General features: G+C 37.6%; 2 protein-coding genes across 2 annotated transcripts; both read right to left on the bottom strand.

Annotated features, from left to right (window-relative positions):
• Positions 1-1110: 1110 nt before the first annotated feature.
• Positions 1111-6201, bottom strand: sumo2a (small ubiquitin like modifier 2a). Its single transcript, XM_008414707.1, has 4 exons — positions 6094-6201; positions 5033-5164; positions 3232-3303; positions 1111-1583 (listed from the first exon to the last, which is right to left on the bottom strand). The coding sequence occupies exons 1-4, from the start codon at positions 6112-6114 to the stop codon at positions 1518-1520; spliced, it is 291 nt and encodes a 96-aa protein (XP_008412929.1). The 5' UTR covers positions 6115-6201; the 3' UTR covers positions 1111-1517.
• Positions 6202-6688: 487 nt separating this feature from the next.
• gga3a (golgi associated, gamma adaptin ear containing, ARF binding protein 3a) lies at positions 6689-20895 on the bottom strand. The gene is made up of 17 exons (XM_008414698.2): positions 20807-20895; positions 17481-17565; positions 17241-17316; positions 17051-17149; positions 15685-15808; positions 15479-15582; positions 14975-15055; positions 14711-14848; positions 14400-14481; positions 14139-14264; positions 13163-13369; positions 13002-13075; positions 12511-12914; positions 10854-11053; positions 8339-8508; positions 8110-8220; positions 6689-7843 (listed from the first exon to the last, which is right to left on the bottom strand). The coding sequence occupies exons 1-17, from the start codon at positions 20841-20843 to the stop codon at positions 7733-7735; spliced, it is 2229 nt and encodes a 742-aa protein (XP_008412920.1). The 5' UTR covers positions 20844-20895; the 3' UTR covers positions 6689-7732.
• Between the last annotated feature and the right edge of the window lie 1754 nt (positions 20896-22649).

Here is a 22649-nt window from a genome sequence, read left to right on the forward strand (position 1 = left end):
GGTTGTCTTTACATTTCTAATCTGCTGATACCCTAAGTGTTGCAAAGCCTCAGTCATTTTGGAAGAGTTCACTGACACTATTAATAATTTAACATAATATATGAGGGTTAATGATGTTCTAGCGACCAGAGAACGTTCTCCAAAGGTTATCTGAAGTATTGTATTGTAACTTTTTTGGCAATCATCGGGAAACATCCACTAAATGTAATATTTTCTAAATGTTCTCCGTAACTTCACAATGTAACCTTAACAGAACATTTAGAAAATGTTATTTTATGGGTAGTTCAACTTTGACAGTGATACTTTTTTGAAAACTTTCAGACAACATTTTCTAAAGGCCCTTCAAAGACATTTCTTTGATGAACCAACTTTCACTTAATTTATGACTGCTAGTTTTGGGGGCATTCCTGCAGGTTTTGGACAGCTAGAGTGTTTACCCCTTTTCCTTCACAAAATGGCTTTAGCAGTTCAGTGCGATTGGGTGGTTATAATCAGTAAATATAAGGTTTACTGATTACAAACCTCATGTTTATAATCTGTAAACCAGATTTACTGGGGATATGGTCTAATCCCATATTCCCAGATTTGGAAGTGGGGTTAAACTGGGACATTCATGACAAATGCTTGTCCCATCAACAGATTTTCCAGCCAGAGCTGTTGATCTTCCCAGCTCCTTCAGTATGTTGCCATAAGCCTTTTGGCATCATGCTTGATTCTGCTCTGCTCTGATCATCAGCTCAGGTGGACAGCCATGTCCTGGTTGATTTGCAATTGAAATGACGGCCCTCTGTAAGATGTTCAAGCTTGGAATATTGTGTTACAATCTAATCCTCCTTTAAACCTGTCCACGTTTTCCCCAACTCTCCTGCTGTTTTTGCTCTGTAAAGTTTCCTGTCAAACTTCTGAGCCATGCACAGATCGTGTTTTGAATTTAAATTGCACAAGGATGGACTGTTTATTCATGAGTTGACCTGTGAAGGCCAAGGCTGAGCATCTAATCAAAATGGCCTGAATACACTGAAGGTCATGTTAACGGGATGGGAGAAATTCAAAGGGTATGAATACTACTGCAAGGCAACATAAGTCAGATAGGAAGCTGAACACCAAACATTTTATTAAAAAAGTCAATTTATTTCAATAATACACTTTAAAACAACAGATGTCAGCAAATTTAAAACATGGGCTTACTCAACAACAATATTCTATCCAAATCAAAACCCCTGTTGTCTGTATAAAAAACAATTACTTTCAGCTCTTGGGAAGAAGAAAAAAAAAAACGAAGGAAAAGGGAAAAACAGCTTGACAAGCTTTTGATATCTCCACACTGCACAGTTCAGACATGCTAACATATTAAGTGTCAGTGCGATGCAGGTGTATGTCAACTCTCCCTGCTGCCTTTCAGCTTTTTGTACAAGTATCCCATGATATTAACACTGGTGACGAGCATAAGAAGACTGGGTATAACAAAGGTGTTCAGGGACAAAAAGGGAGGTAGGGATGTTCACAGCAAACAGTCTTTAAAGGGCCGATCCTCCAGTTTGCTGTTGGAACACATCAATTGTATCTTCATCTTCCATTTCTAGCTGTAAGGGAAATATAAAAGAAGGTCAGTTTAGAGTCTTTGGGTAAAAGTGAACAGCAGCTTTCACAATACAAGGTCTTTACCAAGAAATGTGTTAATGTGAATGTACAAATTTAGATGAGGTTGTCATAGCACAATACCAAAGACTTCTATTGAGACAATAAACTAGATAAATAAACATACTATTTGCTGAGTAAACATGATAAACATAAGCACGCCTTACTTTTATAAGGGTTTATATAGTTGGAATTTGGCTATTGTATAAACAAAATCCTGTCCACTTATTTCACCTGAATGTCCACATATTTATTGTGCAATATATGCAGCGTTTGTCTGCATATGAACTGCTTTGATGACTTGAGTCATCATGCAAGGACTCATCTTGTTGTTAAGGGTTACCCTGGTCAAGTTCAACAATAAAGGCATAAACTTTAGGGGTTTTTTTGCACAATATTGTCAATAGGGAGGAGGAAAAAAAAAGAAATAAACTCAAATGTTCTAAGTTGTAGTGGCATTCATAGCTGAAGATATTTGGAAAAAAAAACATTTAAAATCACTGTGGCTAGTCATATCGAAAGTGAACTAAAAGCATTCAGAAATAGGTTTAACACTGTTCACACCAGCAACACTAAATATGTTGATGGGTGAATAAGGTTTACAGTAAGCAAAACATTTTATTTGTGTGCACCAGTCTCCTGAACAGAACTAGGTGGTTCAGTTTTCCAAAATCTGGTCTTTTACTTGTGTTCATAATTTAGATGGTCTGAAATTTAACCTGAATACAAAGTTGTACAAATTGCACAACTTTGGTTTCATTAAAAAAACACTGTGAGCAAACTGAAATTCAGTAGTATTTGTGAAACTCAACTGACAGGGTGAGCTCATCACCTCACAGGAAAAACAGTTCTCGACCTGAACCTCAGTTAACACGAGTGGTTTTTCTGCAGGGGATGGGCTTCATTTTCATGCCTTCAAAGACACGTTTAAGAGACTAATCTGAAGTTTTGCTTTTGGTCTTAAAATGTTTCTGTTTTTTTCTGGGTTTTTTGAGCATAAAAACTATATTAAGAGCTATACAGAAATGAAGACAATCATTGGATGTAATACAGCTCCTGGCTTTAAAATAAACAACGGATTTTTAAAAGAAAAAGAAAAAAGTCGATTTTTAAGGTTTTTGTCTTTTGACTGTGGTGCTTTATTTTATTCGCACTACACCCAAGTTTATTTAAAAGCAGACTAAGACTACCTGACCATCTGAAATATCAGTAACCAACATGAGAACAACAAGGCTTGTAAAGTCGCTGTTCACACTCCTCTTATTTCACCACTACTCAGAGTATTGTACAATAACTTAAGCCCAGGAAACTTAAACATAATCTACATGAGAATGGAAAATTGATCTCAGTGGACAGGGGTTCTTCCCACAGGGCAGAGTTTCAGAGATTTGTATTGTAACATTGTCTGGGTTTCAGTTTTACACAACAGCCTTAGAAACAGGATTGGGCAATAAAATCATTCAAAATAAAACATCCATAGTTTTTTTACAGTTGCTTTTATTTCAATCATCCCTTATAAAGTTGACTTGAATTCAAAGTCCACACGCTGAAAAACAAATTGCCTAGTCACAAAAAGTTGAAATGTTGGCTTACCTGTGAAGGTGTGTCCGTTTCATTAATAGGCTGACCGTCAAACCGAAATCTTATTTGCCTCATTGACAGACCCTAAAAGGACAGAAATGCCATAGTTTTAGAACCATGTATAAATAGTGCAAGAATCGGAATTGAGTACATAAATTCAGATCAGATTAAATGTTTTATTCACGGCAGATTTTAAAACCTTTCTTCTGAGAAAAGTGCTGTACAAATTATGATATAGTACATAGTAGGGTGAACAAGTGGGAGTAGGCGTCATCTGGCAATAAATTCCAACTCCAGCCACATGTCAGTGTTACCTTGAATATGCATTTAATGAAAATGAATCAAATTAAAAACAAACAAGATAAAATATTTGCACCTCTGTGGATCTCAGCAGTTGGGTGATGGTGGTCGCAAAATAATATTTTGCCATACTTTGACTCTTACAGCTTAACTTCAGACTAATCAAATGTATGCACTTTTTTTTATTCTCTCATTGTTTGGTCAAAGGTTTAGTTGTTACATTTTCAGCAGCTTGTAGTCATCTCCATCTCAATAACTTAAAAGTTTAAAAAATGGATTGCAGCAATTCAACTAAAAATGAAAAACTCAGGTTACAGAGTCATTACAAAAAAATAACTGAAATGTTTATTATTGACAGAATCTGGAAAATAAAACCATATCTCCCGTCTGAATGAACTCTTTGCTCGTACTATGTCACACTCGTTACATTTCATATCGATTCCAGTTTGATTACTACTTTGTGAGATGGATTCATGGTGTAATGCCCGTACTGGAACATTTCAATCAATTCCAAGCAGTGGTAAACAAGTAGATCACCAGTTAAATGATGATCTGAAAGGGGACTACTCACACCATCCACTAAGGTGGGCTTCATTTAGGAAAGCTAGCTGTTAGTAGCTTTCCTAACAAGTAAAGGGGTTGAAAAAGATGCACAAAAAAGGGTTAACTGCAGCCTTGAAATGCTTGTTTGACGGAGAATCACAATGCGCAGGGCATTTTATCAAGTGCAAAGCCAGGATGGTCTAAATCCCAACCAGAATCTCGCGCTTCCCTCTGCTGATTTCATTTTCAAGCAGGACTTGGCACCTGCCAACTTTAATGACCATAAATCACTGGGCTTGACTGACCAACAAATTGATCCAAAAAATAAAAAATAAAATAATAAAAATAAAACTTCACAGAAAATCTATGAAATACTTTCAGGAGGAAGACCAGAGACACCAGAGCAAACCATGCAGACCAGCTGATCAAAACAGAGCTGTTCAGACTGCGAGGGAAAAGTCGGATGTGGGTCACATTTGCCTGCCATGTGAACATAGCCCAAATATGAAGTTCTTATAGTGTGCAGTACACTGACATAGTTGTTAGTAGGCCAACATTTTGTACTGAAAATATTTTTGTTGGTCTGTAATCTAATTTTCTGCTAAATTGATTTGGGGTTTTGGTTTTATGGCTGTAAGATCCAAGATCAACTTTTTCAGTTGAATTACTGAAATTAATTTAACAAATATCAAATCTATATAACTTCTATATGCACCTATGCATGGAGAAAATTAAAACAAAAATGGCAAATGAAGAAACAAACACACAGAGGCTGCCCAAGTAGTTTTTACTCTGCTTAATAAATTGTTGGGTTTTGTAATTTGGATTCAAATTCTAAAAGTGTGTCCAAAACACTCACTACTTGCATTTTAAGCCAAAAGTGTCTATAGAACAATTTAAACATATCAGTAACTTTAGCCAGAGACATCAATTTATTGAGCGCAAAAGCATGTTTGTACAGCAGTCTCACCTGCCGTTCACAGTAAGCTTTCATCAGCTTGCTGAGAGGAGTGTGCCTTTTAATCTTGAACTGCACAACCGAGCCATCCTGCCCTGCCACCTTCAGGTTGATGTGCTCATTGTTCTCAGTCTTTACTCCTTCCTGAGGAGACAGAGGAAACAAGTCAACATGAAGTCAAGCAACGTTTAAAACCTCCAAACTACCAGAAACAAAGACCCATCTGGATCGATCACCCTCAGTTTGAAGCTCTATGTCTGGAGTCTCCAACCCCAACTAATGTCCTGCAGGTTTTAAATGCAACCCTGCTCCAGCACACCTGAATCAAATTAATGGCTGGTTACCAGGCCTTCGCCAAACTTGATGGCATGCAGAAGAGGTAATGTAACCATTTGATTCAGCTATGTTGGAGTAGGGATGCATCCAGCACCTACAGGACAGTAGCTCCATGTCATCTGTCGATTGATGGTAATTTTTCTTACTGATTATGTTCACTGTTGGTGAGGAGTGAGTTTATTTGGTGACTGCGTAGAAAGGAGCAAAATTACAACTTCGCTGTAGCAATAGGCGCCTCATTCATCGATGGCCTACAACTCGCTAAGATAATAGTCACTCTTAACATTTAACCTTCCATTGAAAGATTTTTTTTTAAAAACTGCTAACTTGATTCACATAATCGAAAATATAACATGTCTTTCGGACATTAGCTTTTTGTCCCAACTAGTCATTCCAGCTACAGCCGGTAAACTCGCATTTCAACTACATTCTTGCTAAAGCCTTTAGTTATGAAAGCACCAAATTAATTACTTGGTATTGACAAGTGGTCCCCACTAATAACAGTATCTAAACAAAGCACAAAAACTATTCCTTTCATTCTGCCAGGTTCTCGGAATATTTAGCCGCGTTAGCTTATTATGCTAATTTTAACCGCTAGCTTGCTAGCTAAAACAGTAGCTTCAAGTTTGCCTGTTTGTTTCCATTTCTTTACAGGGGAAACTGTTCAGACAAAGTCAATCATCTATGCAGCACGTATGTTTGTAGCAAAAAAATATATAAAAGCCCTCCGTCCTCACCTTTGGCTTCTCGTCTGCCATCGTTGTTGCTGCTGTTTGTGCTACTTCGGCTAGCCGTTGTGCGCCCGATCTTCAGCGCATGCGCTGTATGGTACTGTTGGGTCGTGCTCACCTTAGCTCCAGCTTTGTGGTGAATCAAAAGAGCAGCCTCTCATCGAATGAAAGTGGCTCCCCATTATTTTTTCTTTTCAGTTAAAATTATCTAATAAAGCACTATGGACCTTCTCATAGTCCATAGTGGCGTTTTCTTCATTCTTCGTGCTGATATTTTGTGAAACACAAAAGTATAAGAATTCCTGCTTTTGTAATATAAGGCCATTATAAAACACTGAATGAAAAAGGCTTTATTGACATAGAAAACATTCTTACTTATAAAGTTAATCTAAAATACGAGACTTCAGATTAGCGCCGTTGAGGAGCCTTAGTACCCATCACTACAGTATGGGACACCACTTTCAGACGGATGTATATCTTTTATAAACAGGATTGTTTTCCATTTTGGGATTAATTAGAATTTTAATTTAGACAAAGGTCAGTTATAACATCTTCAATACTGTAAATAAATAAATAAAAAATCAAGGCAAATCAGACAGAGTATAATACAAATAGATTAATCTCTTTTATTGTTTCCATGCACAGAAAAAGCTTCTCAAAAATATACAATGACGATTCAACAATCCCAAATAAATACTTTTAAAAGAAATATGTAAAGAAAGTTGTATATACCACTGACAGATTTAACGTTTTTAAATACCCTTCCACCCCCCCCAAAAAAACCTAGTTTATTGTTTCAGGACATAAATAACAAAAGAGCAAAACATTTCTAATTTGAAGCTCCCACACAACACAAGTAATTTACACTGATCTAACCCCTTAGTTGAGTTTCCACATCATTTAAAAGTAGTGGGAGAAGAAAATGTACAATATTCATGCCGTTATATTAATTTTAAACAGTATGACTATTTGTCTTGTGATTCTAGCAGCTCCTTATTTCCTGTAAGCAGATCCTCTTCAGGGTTTGGTTAAAAACACATACATGTCAGAACATCTGGTAAAAATAAGGTGCACCGAAGCCCATTTCTATCAGGCGAGAATGCAGAATGACGGCATTCATTCGGGTTTTTTTCCTGGAATGTTAACAGATATGATTCTTCCATTCACAAATTAATCAAATGTGTAATGAGAATACTTAAAACCATAGTAGTGTAAAACCCCAGAAGTCAAGTCTCAGTTAAAGCCTTCAAATAAACCAATGTTTGTCTCTGGACCTTTATTCACCTGCATTAATCACACATAACGCCAGAGTTCAACCAGAAATATCAAAAATGAGAAATTTTTTGCCTTTTTTGTTGTTCAGCTCAGTCAGGTTTAAATATGAGAAATAAATTCAGAGAAAAATATTAATTTAATTATAATTAATGACTGACTTCAACACCATTATCCACATTCAAGATATCAGGTCACACTAGTTTGTAATCAAAGTTCGACTTTGATGCCGTCTTCACTGGACCATCTTAAACCCGTCATGGTTTGTTCAAGTTTTTATTTAACTAAACCTTCTTGATTTCAAGTCTTTTGTAGATTTTCGCTGACGCACAAAACTGCAAAAGACCCACCTTTAGATAATGGGAAAATGTAACTATAGAGCCCCCCATCGATCAGCAGGTGGAAAGTCGTTCACCTCCCCCACTTCTGTGAAGGACTGCTCTCCCAGCGTAAACATCAGTTTGTATCTCATCCGAACTTTTTCCTGAGACACAGAAAAGCACAAACAGGCTCATGTTACACTGTCTGGCAAACATATTTGTATTCCTTGAGCATTTTCCCATCGTGTCACATTACAAGCACAGACTTTGGTGCATTTTACAGGGATTTTATTTGATTGATAAACACAAAGTAGTGCATTACTTAAAAGTGGAAGGAAATCCCCATAAAATGCACTCAAGTTTGTGGTTCTAATGTGAAAAAAAAAGTTCAAGCAGTGTGTGTGCGCGTGTGTGTGTGTGAGAAATCTACCTTCAGAGGATTGGCAAGCAGCACGACCTGAGAGATGGCAGCAGGAGGAAGAATTGGATTGAAAGGGGCCAGCTCTGCTCCGGAGGGCGGCTGCAGCTTCACCTTCATGGTCTGCAGATGTTGTTAGAAGAGAAACCAAGGCGCTCAAATTTCAGAAGTTTTAATAAAACTCGAGAAAAAAACCCAAAAAAAACCTATAAAGTAGCAACACAAACATATCAGCCGTTACCCGGGGTACAGCAGCCTGGAGAACTATGTTCCTAACAGACTGCGGGGCGGTGTTGAGCATCGACGCCACCATCACCAGAACGTCGGGCCGGCCGGGGGGACAGTCCGAGGCAAAATGGAGCAGAACACGGACACCGTTTTTGTCATACGCTGTCACAGGACAGAGCGTACCTATAAACATCAGACAGACAGATGTCAGTCAAAAACTGAGAATCTCATCTTTTGGAGGACATTTGTCTCTTTCATCCATCCACCCATCTTCTGTACAACCTTGTCCCTTAGTGGGGTCGGGAGGGTTTTTGTCTCTTTCATCTCCTAAAATCTGGAAATCCTCAATTTAGATTAAACATTTCATGCAGCTTCTGATTAATAGTAAATGTGTGGGATAGATAAATTGATTTTATGAAGTGGTGATTTACTCCACTTTTTTTGTCACAGTATATGTACAAAGATTTACCAGACAAACAGCATCCACTCACAAGCAGCTATAGAAGGCAGTGCTGAAAAATTATTCTGAATGCAATAAACGGTCCTTTTTAAAAAAACAAACAAACTCTGCTCTCAAATTACAATTACAGTAGAATACAGTAAATTAGGGTCTACTTGAGGAAAATGTAACCACATCTTTCTTTATTGTTTTGTCAGTTGCCCATTTTCACCACTAGGTGGTAGTAAAATGTAATATTTTGATTTTCAAAGAAACGTTCTTATTCCAAGAAACACTTTGAATAAACTGACCGTTCACTGTAGAAATCTTTTCATCGACTTGGCATTTTGTTACAGTGAGATGTTCACAGATTACAAAAAATTTAGTGGAATCCAAGATGTCAAATTATGGGTGAAAATAAATGTTTTCATGAATAGCTACAGAAGTTTTAACATGACTGAGGAGGTATACAAGTTACCTCTGGACTAAGACTGCTTCATTATGGAAAATATTACAAAATCAGGATTATTTTTGGTCAACATGGCTATTATGTTTGGAAAAAATATTTACTGAAGACACACCAACAAATTTGAAACACAACTCCTTCTTGGCTTGACTTAAGTCAACATGAACCAACATTAGAAATTTGATTATACAAATGATAAATAGTAGAACTAGAGAATTACTTAATGATATATTTGAGACAAATCCAGCTTTATGTTTACTTCCTGACTGTGAGAGTGTCTGCCAAGGCACTTTTGTGATTCATTAGCGTTCTCGACGGAGAGGGAGCGGCTCAGCTGTGAGAGCCTACAGACCAGGGAGAGCCTGCCGCTTGACACGATGAGCAAAAACAATACATGCTTTCACTTAGGCTCCAAAGATTTTAAGTAATGCCAGAAAAAAATTTTCCAAAGAAAAGAGAACGTTTTTAGAGTTGTGAAGAGTCACTACATGTAACTATTAGGTTCACATATGAGGGACTTTCAGAGCCAAAATTGTAAATTAAATAAACTGCGCACACATCAGCAGCAAGAACAGAACAACAAAAGCAAAATGAGATTGTAAAAAGAGTAAAAAAAAAAACTCCCCAAGAAACATTTGATTGGATTTATGAAACTCCAGTAATAGCAAAGTGTACTTTATAAAGCGGCCCAATGAATGCTCAGAACAACAACAAAGAAAGAGCGAAAAGAACTCAAAATTATTTGCAGTGAATGGCATCCTGGCAAGTTGATCCCCAGCTGAGACTGAGTAGTGTTATAAAGAAAAAGACATTAAAGTTCAAAACCCCAGTTACCATAACACCTAAATTAAGGTGCTTTTAAAAATCACCTACAGAGCATATTTTGTTGATCAAGAAGATAAAACCATCAACTGCAGTTAATTTTAACTGCACTGTCAGAAGTTCTTGTTTCACCAACATCCAACCATGAGAAAGTTTTAACGTTTTTTTTTATAAAATCATTTGACTTTTATTTTTTTGGGAGGTCAATTCCAAGGGCTGGACGTAAATTAATTTAATCGATTAATAGAGCGTTTTGTTTTGAAGATTTCATTTTTGGAAAATCTTTTTATTTTTTCCACCAATGAACTCCTTGGATTTCCATTGTTCAAGTTGATTTTAGCAAACCCACAAACTACCACCTTGTTTGAGACGCATGTTTCACAGCTTCTCTTTATTTCAGCTATGAATCCAGATTAACTCACGGAATTAATGACTGAAATAAAAGCCAATTTTTAAGATGCAATCAATTTGTATTTTAATTTTTAAGAAGAAAAGCAAATGGAAAAAAAAATCTATTAAAATTGGGAATCAAATTTTGGACTAGAAAAAAAGAACATTCTACCAATTTCAAAACACCCAAAACATTTATTTGTATTTTTAAAAGCTGCCATTTTGGCTGACAGGAAATTGTTATTACTGCGAGATGGTCCCATTTCATTATTAGCACAGGGCACGTGTGTACTGATCAAATGTTATAGCTCTTAAAATACATTTGCTGTTTTCCACAACTGAAGCCAAACGTCAGCAACTACTGGCACAAAACCAACAGAAATCATTAGGTTCTTTTTTAAACAAACTCACTTGGTCTGATGGCCTCCAGAGGGACAAAAACAGCAGCCAGGGAAACCTCGTCTCCTTTGCTTGGACTCGCCTGGCTCATGGGCTGGATGGGAGACAAAGAGCGCAGCAGAGGGCTGTCGTCTGGGTGACCTCGGAGGGCCGGAGGAGTAGACCACCCTTGCATCCCGGTCGTCATCGCCGAAGTCGACGTTCCACTGTGACTGGAAGGAAACAAAAGCAGCGGTCAAATTATCTGGGGAAAAAGGAAATCGTCATTTTGGGAAAAGTTGGGAGTCATCAAGAGGTGTTGTAAATGAGGAAAAAGAGAAGTACTTTCCTTTATAAACTTTTTTCTGTTTAAAAGGTATTAATTTCTTTTTCACATTCAAATAAAATAGAAATCAAGGTTGCAGTTACGTTATCTTTGTAACTTAACGTCTCAATAGAAAATATCTTTCTTTTAATGCGCACTGTGGAAGGTTTAACCGTCATTTAGATCCGATCAATTCTCACCTGCTGCAGGAAAGTAAAGGCTTCAGAACATTTATTTGCAGCCAGTTATTATATTGAGAAATGGAAATGTTACTTATTTCAAACTTGCCTTTTCTATGCAACAGAAAATTGTGAGTATAGCTGTAAAGACGTAGACTACAATAGTTTCACATCGTGACTTTTACAACATGAACGTTTCTTTTTATCATAATACAGCCTTGAAAAATACAAAACAGAGACATGCAAAGGTTTTCATGAACTTTTCAGCATTTAGTCATGTCACAATGATGAATTCTGTCACTTTATGCAATAGAGCAAAACAAGTAAGCCAGAAAAAATAATAATTTGATAACTGGTGTGCAATATTTGCTTCCCTGGACTTTTTTTCTTTTTTTTAAACCGGTATCAGAGTAAAGGGGGATGAACACAAATCCTATACAAAAATGTTCACATTTTTATGTGTCAAAAATTGTGCAAAACATGAATCATTTTGCTTCTACTTTAAAATTATGCTTTACTTTATGTTGAGCATAAAAAGTTCCAATAAAATACCCTGAGGTTGTGACTGTAGTCAAATATTTATGCAATGGCCACCAGAGGAAATGGGCCCTTATTTTTCCACAAAGAGGAAATTCAGATGCAACAGCAGCATCAGATACATATAGGTTCACAACATGAGAAAATATACTGAAAAAACAAGACTAACAACAATAATGGTAATAATATACTGTATATAATTATAACATAAAAAAAATACTGTGCAGTTATTGGAATAGAAATATTGCACTCAATCCAAGGGATGTGAAAAACACAACAGACTACAATATATCAGCACATCAGTGCAGAAAAAGACGTACAATAATTTCAGAAATGTTACTTAAAATGAGAAAATAACAGCAAATGCCAGCAAGAATGTAAACATTTGTCGATTTTGTTGGGAGCGGTGATGGTTATAGAGTTTAAGAGCTGGAGGCGGGAAGAATCTATCAGACTGTCGCTAAAAAAAGCTCTTTAATGTTGCATTTCTCCTGCTAACTCCCTACTATCTTATCTCTCCAGCACATGTCTTCCATGTCCTAATCCTAGCAGAACCAAAAGACAGGTGATGCACCGTTTCCAGAGCTGAAACAAGGACCGAGCTCGCACATCATTTAAATGTGTGACATTTGAATTGAATGGTACTCACTTATCACTCCCGCCCAGATCCAGCATGGCGAGGTCTTGTAAATTGTGACTGAAAGAGGATACAGCGGGCTGGAAGACCCCAGGTAGGGAGACATGCTGACGGCCAGCAGAGAAGGCTGGCGCAGTTTCGCTGTGCAACGGCGAAGGACCTGCCGGCGCCGCGGCGCTCAGCGCTGAGCCGAGCGGCGGTGGGAAAATGACCGACACCGGCAAATCTGAAGCCGTAGCAGCTGGAGGCGTGAAAAAGGCGGGGAAGTTGGAGGCAGAGGAAGTTGTAGTTGTTCTGGTTGAAGCTGCTGGCGCTAGTGTCGTAGAGAGAGCTTGTTGAAACAGCGAAGGTGCTGAAAGTGCATCAAAGGCAGGAGGCAAACTGGAGTCGAAAAGAGCCAAATCTTGACCGGAGTCCTGGAAACATATTTAATTATAATCAGAGCTACCTTCAGCAAGGTAGACGGTAAAATGCTCCAGTTCTTATGGTCTTAGATTAAATACCTGCGAAGGTGGTAAATGATTGCTCTGATTTGAGGTGCTTGATTCATTGACTACAGGCCCAGGATCATTAAGGCCTGCGAATTTACACAAATTTCATTTTTAAGACAAAACAGATCATCAAGCAAAGACTTAAAAAGAAGATTTAGACTGAAGGTTTGCACCTAAAGATAGCAGCTCCTCGTCCAGCAGGGAGAGGGCAGCAGAGGGTGCAGCTGCAGTCTTGGACTGAAGCTCGGTGGTCGTCGAGCCGCAGAGCAAGTCGCCCGAAAAAACCAGAGAAGAGACTTGAGGTTCATGCTGAGAAGGACTCTTGGTGTCAAGACCCACCAGGTCAATAAGGATCTCTGACTTGTTTGTGCCTGCAGAGCCTAAGAAATGGTGAAAAAATAAAATGGAACAAGAAAGGCATTTGTTCAAATCAAATCTTGTTCCCATTGACTTTAAAGAGTAACGTCTGCTCTACATATACACAGAGCAGACACATAAAAACCTTAAGCAGAGAAGTGCCAAAAGCAAATAAAGAGAGAGTTTCAGAAGACTTTAAGTAGTGGTCTATGAGAAAGAGGGCTAAATGCAGAGTTCCTCCATATTTTCCTGTTAAAATTACATCTGTTTCCTGACTCAGTCCTTTTCAGGCCAATTTTTATTCATCTCTGGTAGATATACCCGCTGTGGCCAGGTTAAAGCAAAAAAGAAAAAAGAAACGGTGAGGAAGAGCAAAAAGAAGCAAAAAAAAAAAGTTTTTCTTCTATTCAATGCTATGCAAACTGGCACAGCAACAAAACAAAATTAAAAAGAAACATTTTGAGCACAATGCAAGAGCCAAAATTTAAAAAAAGGGCTGAATTTAATATGCAGAGTTCACAGTTTGTACTTTGTATGTTTCAGAAAGTTTCTGGGCAACAACTCTGCTTTTGACATCATGAAGTGACTGACCTTGCCTGCAGAAGTTTTTTAGCATTTCATCAACTTCTAAACTTACTGTTTTTTTGTAAATCTGGCAGAACAAAGTGAAGACAAATCTAACACATGCAGCACTAAATCAGAGTGAGCTATTAGTTATTTGATCGGCGCATCAGCAGCATTTAGAGTTTTCAAATCTGTTAGTTCCCATTCACTCCTCTATGCAGACTTTACCTTGTGTGGCTGGAGTCTCAGTCCCTTGTGCAACGTCGGCGTCTCCACTGATGGACTGCCCTTCGACTACCTTCTTATAGGAATTAATTGCACTGGAGAGGTCATCATTGGCCTGCAAGATCTCTCCTGGTATTGTTTTTTTTGTAAACAGAGTGACAGTCAGAATGATACAAAGCAAAACTCTGGGTTCAATGTATTTCTGATACGTTTAAAAAAAAAAAAAAAAACAGATCAAAAACAAGAAAATGAAACCATCTTTACCCAAGCTGCTGTCATCATCCTCGGTCTCAGTAGCCAGTTTAAATACTGTTTGTCTGAGCTTGTCACAGTCATTGTATAATTCCTGAAAATAATGAGACATAAAGTTTAGATTCTTCACACTAAAGGGAAACTTTAAAACACAGAGAAGCAACACTTTTCCTCTCGTCAGTAAATCTTTATTTTATATACGTAGAATAAAAAAGATGTTCACTCAGATGTTGCTCAGCATTGTGAATGTTACAACAGAGCTTCCAGAAAGGTTAATAATGCCAATGAATGGCATTATTAACCTTTCATCACAAAACACAGACCTTTATAAGCTCCTTATCTTCCTCAGTGGAATCTTCTGGGCTGAAGTGAGCGAGCATTTCATTAAGGAGTTTCACACTGTTGCTGACGGCCTCCAGCGTGCCTTTTTGCTTTGCGGCTCGCTGTGATCGCACCTCGTCCTGTGACACACAAATGGGATGCATAAACTGCAATTAATCTTAATATGACACCTTTGACTGAAACATTCAAATGTTTCAGATGTGTGTGGATGAAAGTAGCTCTTATTAAATCTGAGCTAAACTCACCTCCTTCACCATGTTCTTGATGAGTCGATTCGCCTCTTGAAGATCTTCGGGCTTTTTGCTTTTCAGAAGTTCTGCTAATCTCTGCAGAGGAATTACAAAAAAAACTTTTATCAGCCAGACTCTCTTCCCACAGACGCAGCCGGCAGAAGTAAGATTATCATCTCCCACAAACAACAACAACAAAAAAAAAGAAAGTACTAGCAAGCCTAAGGCGTGGATCAACTGCTACCAGCACAATCTAAACGCAGTTTGTGTTGTTTACATCGAGGACAAACCTAAATCCTGTTCCTGGACAAACTGCACAATATTTTTATTTTATATTCTTGTACAGTGCATTACTACTTATATTGTTTTTTTAAATCCATTTTTAACACCTTTTCATTTTTGTAACTCGATGCTCCTAAATTTCAACAATCTGGAGCAATAAAGGAAACTTCTATTCTATTTAAATTGGGCATTCTTTGGTCTGGGTATTCACACAAATACATAATGTGTTAAACCGACCTTGCTCTTTTTCTCATCGTCAAATACAGGATTCTTGGGACGTGGAGAAGGTGAGGGGATTAATGTGGCATTCAGGGAGACTTCAGGGTCAACTACAATAATACCTAAAAAAATAAAAAATTAAAAAAAGCTCATGCAATTAAAAAAAGATTTCAAACTCGTACCTGTTGCAGTATTTGCTTATTGGAGCCACAGTGATACTTTACCCTGGGATTTCAGCATCTGATAGGCCTCACAGATCTTTGCTTCATCAGGAAGAGACACAGTCCAAGTATACAGCATCTCTATGACCTTCATCTTCACTTTGTCTGAAACTCTGTCTCCTAGGTACTGGAAACCAAAGGCTATTATTAGTTCAGCTTAGAATTGCACAAAGCATTAATGCAGATAACATCATCACGACCAAGGCTGCACAACATCAGGAATAGGCACAGTTCCATACCTGTTAAAGTTGTGCATGTGGTATTTGTTGGGGCATGTGGCAGGAATGATGATGCAATGCAGAATTGTGTTTAACTCAAGCAGAGAGTGAAATGTCAGAAATGTGGTCTGTTTTTCAAGAAGAGCATATTAATACATATTGGTTATTGATCCTAACTGCATTAGCAGATGTTGATATTGACACCAATTTTTATATAGAGGCATCCGTGATCTTTGAGGATCTTGATCACCAACATCTATGCCTATATTCCCACCGCAGGCAAATGCGACCCAAATCCATTTTTTTGCATATATGCGATCAATATACAGAACCTTTTTCATGGCAGTCTGAACGGCCCAATTCTGATCATTTCATCCCCCCAAAAATCTGATTTGTGCCACTTCCATACACAGTACTAAATCTGATACATATCCAATTGTTGTCGGATATGCGTCTGTAGTCTGAACAGCCGTGTTGCATTTCATCCGACTTTGATGTCATTAAGATGAGACATGTGTCATAATAATTCTGCACCAGAAGAAGCAAGACGCAGGAAACCTGGACATAAACAACAGCTTAAATTTATAATTATAACTACTAGTACCAACAACAGGTCCAAACAGATTTCTCTACAGAAGTGGCAGTCAAAGCCCTGCAAAAGGTCGTTGCCATTTGTTGTACTTTTTTTCACATCTTCCTTCTTATGATCTTGTGACAATCCTGTCGGCTCCCATTGCTCAACAACTTTAAAATCTATCAATCTATCAGTGGCATCCATTAATACTTCCATGAACAGAGAGCTGCTGTGGGATGGAAAAGCTTTGGGGTTGTAAAACTTTCAGACAGATGTCAAAAATCAAATTTCAGCAAAAGATCAGATACGCGCATCAAGACCTGCTGTATAAACATAGCCATCGTCAGGTGTAGGCATCGGTGACGGCAGAAGCTCATACAAATTGCCAAACCCAATATTAACCAGCAGAATTTTAATTCCTGGCACCTGAAATTTAAAAAATAACCAAATATTATATTAAAGGAGTTCTTTGCTGTTGCAATACAGCACACATTGAGGTGATGACAACTGCAACTCGATATGTTGTGCAGCCCTGATCGTCACGATTTCTGAGGATATGAGTGTTAATGTTACTTACTTTGGGTGAGACCACCTTTATCAACTCGTTTAAAAACTTAAATTTTCCAACTTCATTATGAAATCGCCGTCCACAGTTTTTCATACATGCTTCAAGAACCTATGAAAAGATCCCAGCACCATTAGTTTCATGCTGTAGGATGTAACAAAAGGGAGGGGAAAAAAAACACTAAAGAATTGTAGCTGCCCACCGTTAGTGCTTGCATCGCCTCCCACTCCTGAGGGGACTGAATCTTGTGCGCCAGCAGCCTGACAGATATCTGAGGACTGAAAAATATCAACTAAAATAAGAATGCAAAAGTAATTTTTAATACCAGAGTTCACAAAGCAGAATGTGTGCTTACAAAAGAGAGGTCACATACAATCTGATTCAATGGATATGGCTGAATGCTAAGAGATAGACTGAGCTAAATGAATAAATGTGACAATACCCTTCCAGTTCTTTATTAATTTGATCACAGAAACCCATTATGTATTCCCAGTCTTCCTGTCTGTTGGAGGGATTGGTGGCTTTATCTGAAAAAGAAAAAATACAAACTCATAGGCTGAAACACATTTCACCCTTGCATTTCAAAACCACGTATCCTTACGTATGACCGCAGACTAACAGTCACTATACCTTATGTATTAAGATTTGTAAACTTGGAACCTTATTATGTAGAACTGCAATATACACTGCTCAAAAAAATAAAAGGGAACACTTTAACATTTAAGTGAACACTGAAGTGTTCCCTTTATTTTTTTGAGCAGTATATTTTACCATGGATATGCTGATGACACACGACTTTATGTTTCTGGCAACAGTCACTAAGTGTGTCCATAATGGGTGGAAGGGTTCAGAAATTCCACCAGCTTAATGCAGAAGAGAGAGAAGCTATTGTTTTTGGTTACAGAACTCAACTGGATTCAATGAAGCTAAAAACCATGGAGCATGCATAAATGCAATGGCCTAGTTATGGACTGAAATCTAAATTTGAAAACTCTACAAAAAAAAAAAGTCAAACTACATAGAAGTATCACCAACAAGGCAAATGTTTGGATTCTAAATTTCAGAGCTGCTTGTCAGGTACTAAATACCTGGATCCCTCAGGTTCAGAGAGATGGTATGTCAACAGTTCCCAGGACCAGAAGTAAACAGGAGGAGCAGAATTGAGCTTCCCACATTCCTCAGCTCTGAAACAAACTCCCTGAAAACCTGAGATGTGTAGAGACTAGAGGTGTGCCGATCGATCGGCCACCGATCATAATCGGCCGATTTCCGTGAAAAAGTGTATGATCGGTGATTGCCGATCACGGTCTCTTGATGCCGATCACACAAACCGATCACCTGCATCTCATTTCTCAGCCTGCCTGTGCAGCTGGTCTCCTCTTTCCTTCACACTGCGCAAACGCGCAGCAACAAATCCTAAGCGATGTGGAACTATATCGCACTGAGTGAATGGGGAAGTTTGAGTGTTGCGGCGGAAAATTGAAGCACGTCAAAATGCATCAACACAACGAAGCTAATACGACATACAAACAATGCCATACTTGACGGAGTTTGGCTACATCGAGGCTCACTGCAGTAAAAAAGACATATGGAGGATCAGATAGCAGGTAAAGCAGCGCACAGCTACAAACACTCACCCGGATTAGCATGACGGTCAGAAAGCTAAACAAATAACCCCCAAAGTTATTTAAGTCTTCGAGCTGCGATGTAAGACGCTGGTTCTGCTCTCGCTGTTGAACCGCTGCTACGCTACATATTTCACAGACGGAGCGCCGCTTCTGCTCCACCTGGTAGTGACTCTCACACCGAACCTCTGCTTAAAGCTGCAGCATCTAACCTAAAAAATAAATTTTACATGCGCATTAAAACTTTTGCTGTCCTAACATGAGACAGATAATCTCTAAAAAATAATCGATCTCCTCCCTGCTCTGCATAATTACTCCGCTCAGTCAGAAACAACCAATCAGAACTAGCAGTAATCAGCTAGCCGCCATGCTAACAGGAAGTTTTCATTCAGTAACTCTGGATTGTTTATTGTAATGGATCCTGTATTTCCCTTTGAATGTTTTATACTTGAATTTTTTTGGCAATGTTGAGAGGTTTTATTTTGGCTCTTTGCATTATTCAGCCTCTTCAGAGCCTCCATATGTTTCAGTCTGTTAAAGATAGTATTATTGATAGCAGTACAATTTGCAGAATGCCTGTTTTGTTTAGTTTTCTTCTTGGAAAAAAATATTTAAAACAAGTTTTTGTCTAAATTAAGGTGAATTCATGGTTCCTTTTTCCACATAATGTAACCGGTAGTGTTTATGATAAAAAAAAATAATAATTATAATTATGTGATCGGTATCGGCATCAGCAGGAAAAAACCTGATCGGCACATCTCTAGTAGAGACAGCTGTCTCCTTTAAATTTGAACTGGAAACAATAACTATTGTTAATTGCAGCTTTTCCATAAAAATACAGTTTTTGGGTTATTTGTTTTAATGACGCCTGAGCCTTTGGTAAGAAAAGAAAAAATTGTCCCATTACCAATTTCTCTTGTTTTTACTTTTCTGTCATATCTAAATATTTTAGACCAAACAAATTCTAATATCAGAGAAAAATAACTAAACTAAACACAAAATAGAGGTTTTCATATGGTGATTTAATTTACCAGGCGAAAAAGTTATCTGCTTTCCTTGTTAAATCTCTACACCGTTAAATGAAAGTTTTATTCAAAATATATATTTTTAAATACTTAAGTTATCTTGGTTTGATATTATACTTCCTATGCCGATCTAAAACATGTTAGTGAGAAATATACAAATAAAAACAGAAGAAATTAAGAAACAGGGTTAAGCACTTTAGTACAGCACTGTGTTTGTTTTTAATGAGCTTCTCAAAATATACTAATATGCTTTCAATGTTTTTCTCGTGCTTAGTAAAATTGTACAACCTCTGTTCCTCGATGTTTCTATGAGGGACTGAATGAGCATAAACATAAGGTTGCCTCATTTACAGTTTGATATCTGGAAAAATCTATATACCACAAATATTTTTGTTCATATACTGGCAATGCACTCTCAAAAATATCTAAATTCATTTTAAATATATTTAATTGTGTTAATGGGGTAGACATATGAGCATGTCCTTCCGTAAGCAACATATAAAACACTAAATGTCAACATTACATAGGTATATATGTAGGGTATGGGGTCTTGAAGGCAGGACTCGACCAAAACAACCATACAGATGCACTCTCCCATATTTACACTTAACTGGTAGCAATAATGTCAGAACTTTGTCATACCGTGACTAAAAGCAGACATAAAGCTACAACTTTCATCCTTTGAAGAACACCCAGTGACCCTGTAGTCTCTACCTCAAACAGTCATCCTGCTTTTTGGTAAAATATCAGGAGCTGTTAGAACTTTCTCTGGTTAAGATCGACGATATTTAAATTTGTTTTTTAAAAAAAGTCAAAGATTACACTGAGTTGTTCTGGGATAACACACTCATCACATTTTGAAGCAACACCAATTTAATGCCGAATTAATATGGAAAGGCAGGCAACAGACGAGAATTTAGCTTGTGACACTCATCATCTGCTGTTAGCTGGGTTAGCATTTGATGACAACACAGAGCAGTTAGCGAGCTAATATTCAGCTACGGTCATGTCACGGGAATAGAACAAATCATTCGGATAGATGTGGAAATAGAGCACATACATGCACACCAGTAGCATTAATATCAGGCTTGAGAAAAAATTACGAACTATGTACTCACTAAGCCAAGACTCCAATGACTCTCCATCATCCGCCATATTTGTTCTCTCGAAGAGAAACAACGCGTGACTTCTGCTGCCTTCACGTGCCTCCAAAAGAAATGGACTTTGCAGTTACTCTTGACATGCAGATTATTGTCATCGTATTCATGTATGTGATTCATATGTATTCTTTACGCGGGTGAACTCTTAATTTGCTGTCGAATTATACACACTTTTGCTGATTTTATTTTACACATTTTATCATTAGTGCTTGAGGAACTGTGGTATTTTTGTATTGTGAAGGTTTCATGTCATTTACGAAACAGCGACAGTGAAGGGTTTTTTGAAGCTGTCATTTCTAAATCCAATGAAATATTGTAAATTATTGTTGAGGAATATAATTATGTTAATAGTTAAAAGTTGTGTTAATTAACATTAAGATATGTTTTACTGAAAAGGAATGTATTATGTTATGCTGGTTCAACACCAAATAAGGTGTTGTACGAGAAATTCCTGGCATGCAAGGGACTCGGCCAGAGTCTCTGTTTGGACAGATAAGAACTAACAATTTAACTAATGGTCCTCTGAAGGAGCAGATTTAACTTCCACGAGGTCGGCCCAGAATTCTCGGAACTTCCAACACACACTCAATGTTAAACAGACCCAGAAGCCAGATTCAGAACGCCATTGGTCAGACGGTTTCCAATACACAATAGCAGACTGAAAACGGTATAAATGCTCGAAGACAGAAGCAAAAGACAAGGCATTTTGGATTCTAAGACGATGAAAATGAGATGATGAAAATGTAATATGTGATCCGCAGATGTGCATTAAATGTCTTCCTGGTTGTCGGTGAGCCGGAGAGAATGGAGTTTTGTGTATATATATCAATATATTAGAATCTGTGCTTCATTTTTTATAGATAGATGTAATGTTAGTCCCTCATCAAAAACATACTGGAGTGTTGCTTTGATTCTTTCATGCATGTTTGAGAATTCCTTTATCTCCCTTGGCAGTCATTCGGGGTTGCCTAAACGCTTGCTCTCATGCTTAGTAAGAACATAGTTGTATTTTCACAAAACTCCTCGTTGGAGCTGCAGTCTCCAGCTGAGATTCTGTCCAATAGAGCATCTCTCCCGAGTCTCCCACTCAATTCCTCCAGACCAGCAATTATTAAACACCTTGAGAAACTGCAAGTCCTGAGCTTATCATGCCAACTACTTCGCAGTCTAGGATTCCCAAGAATGGTTGTGATGAAGGCAGTGTCAGAAAAAGTAAGAACTTTTTAAAGAGACAGACGCTCAATTTCAGGGCTATAAATGTAGTAATTTTTACATCCCTGGCTCAAGTTTCCCAAAATTTGAGCCCATTTTGGAAAATTGGCTCAAAATGGACCAATAGTCAAATTCTATTTAAGTCATATTTGATATAGACAATGTTATTATATTCTTATATTCTTTTATATTCTATATATTATATTATATTCTTAAACTTTAATGACCTTTGATGTTACTTGAACTACACCAAAGGTCTTCTCATGTATAACAATTGTTGTCATATATAGCAATGTCTTGTATTGTTATACATAACATAACAATACCACGTGCTATAAATGACATTGACTTGTGGCCTGTCCCTGTTGTAGTTAGCCTGCTGGAAAAGGGTGATTTTAAAAACAAAGTTTTGCAAACTTTATGTTCTTCACTTGTTTCATATTTCACTTCAGAAATAGCAGAGAGAATTTTTTTGTAATCATTCAGAAAGAGAGAAACTCAATCTCTTTCAGGTCCAAACAATGTTATTCAACAACGCCAGAAGCCAAAATCAAAACATAAAAAAACTATTTCAAAAAGAAAATATAAA

Source organism: Poecilia reticulata, linkage group LG1 (assembly GCF_000633615.1).
Source record: "Poecilia reticulata strain Guanapo linkage group LG1, Guppy_female_1.0+MT, whole genome shotgun sequence".
Lineage (NCBI taxonomy): Eukaryota > Metazoa > Chordata > Actinopteri > Cyprinodontiformes > Poeciliidae > Poecilia > Poecilia reticulata.

Bases quoted from the DNA above. Each gene is read 5' to 3' on its own strand.
- gga3a (XM_008414698.2), bottom strand. From the start codon at position 20,843: ATGGCGGATGATGGAGAGTCATTGGAGTCTTGGCTTA. The intron at 17,566-20,806 runs GTGAGTACATAG...TTTCTTTTTCAG, and splicing joins GTCATTGGAGTCTTGGCTTA to ATAAAGCCACCAATCCCTCC. The intron at 13,076-13,162 runs GTGCAAACCTTC...GTAAATTCGCAG, and splicing joins CGAGGAGCTGCTATCTTTAG to GCCTTAATGATCCTGGGCCT.
- sumo2a (XM_008414707.1), bottom strand. From the start codon at position 6,114: ATGGCAGACGAGAAGCCAAAG. The intron at 5,165-6,093 runs GTGAGGACGGAG...CTGTCTCCTCAG, and splicing joins TGGCAGACGAGAAGCCAAAG to GAAGGAGTAAAGACTGAGAA. The intron at 1,584-3,231 runs GTAAGCCAACAT...TTTCCCTTACAG, and splicing joins AAACGGACACACCTTCACAG to CTAGAAATGGAAGATGAAGA.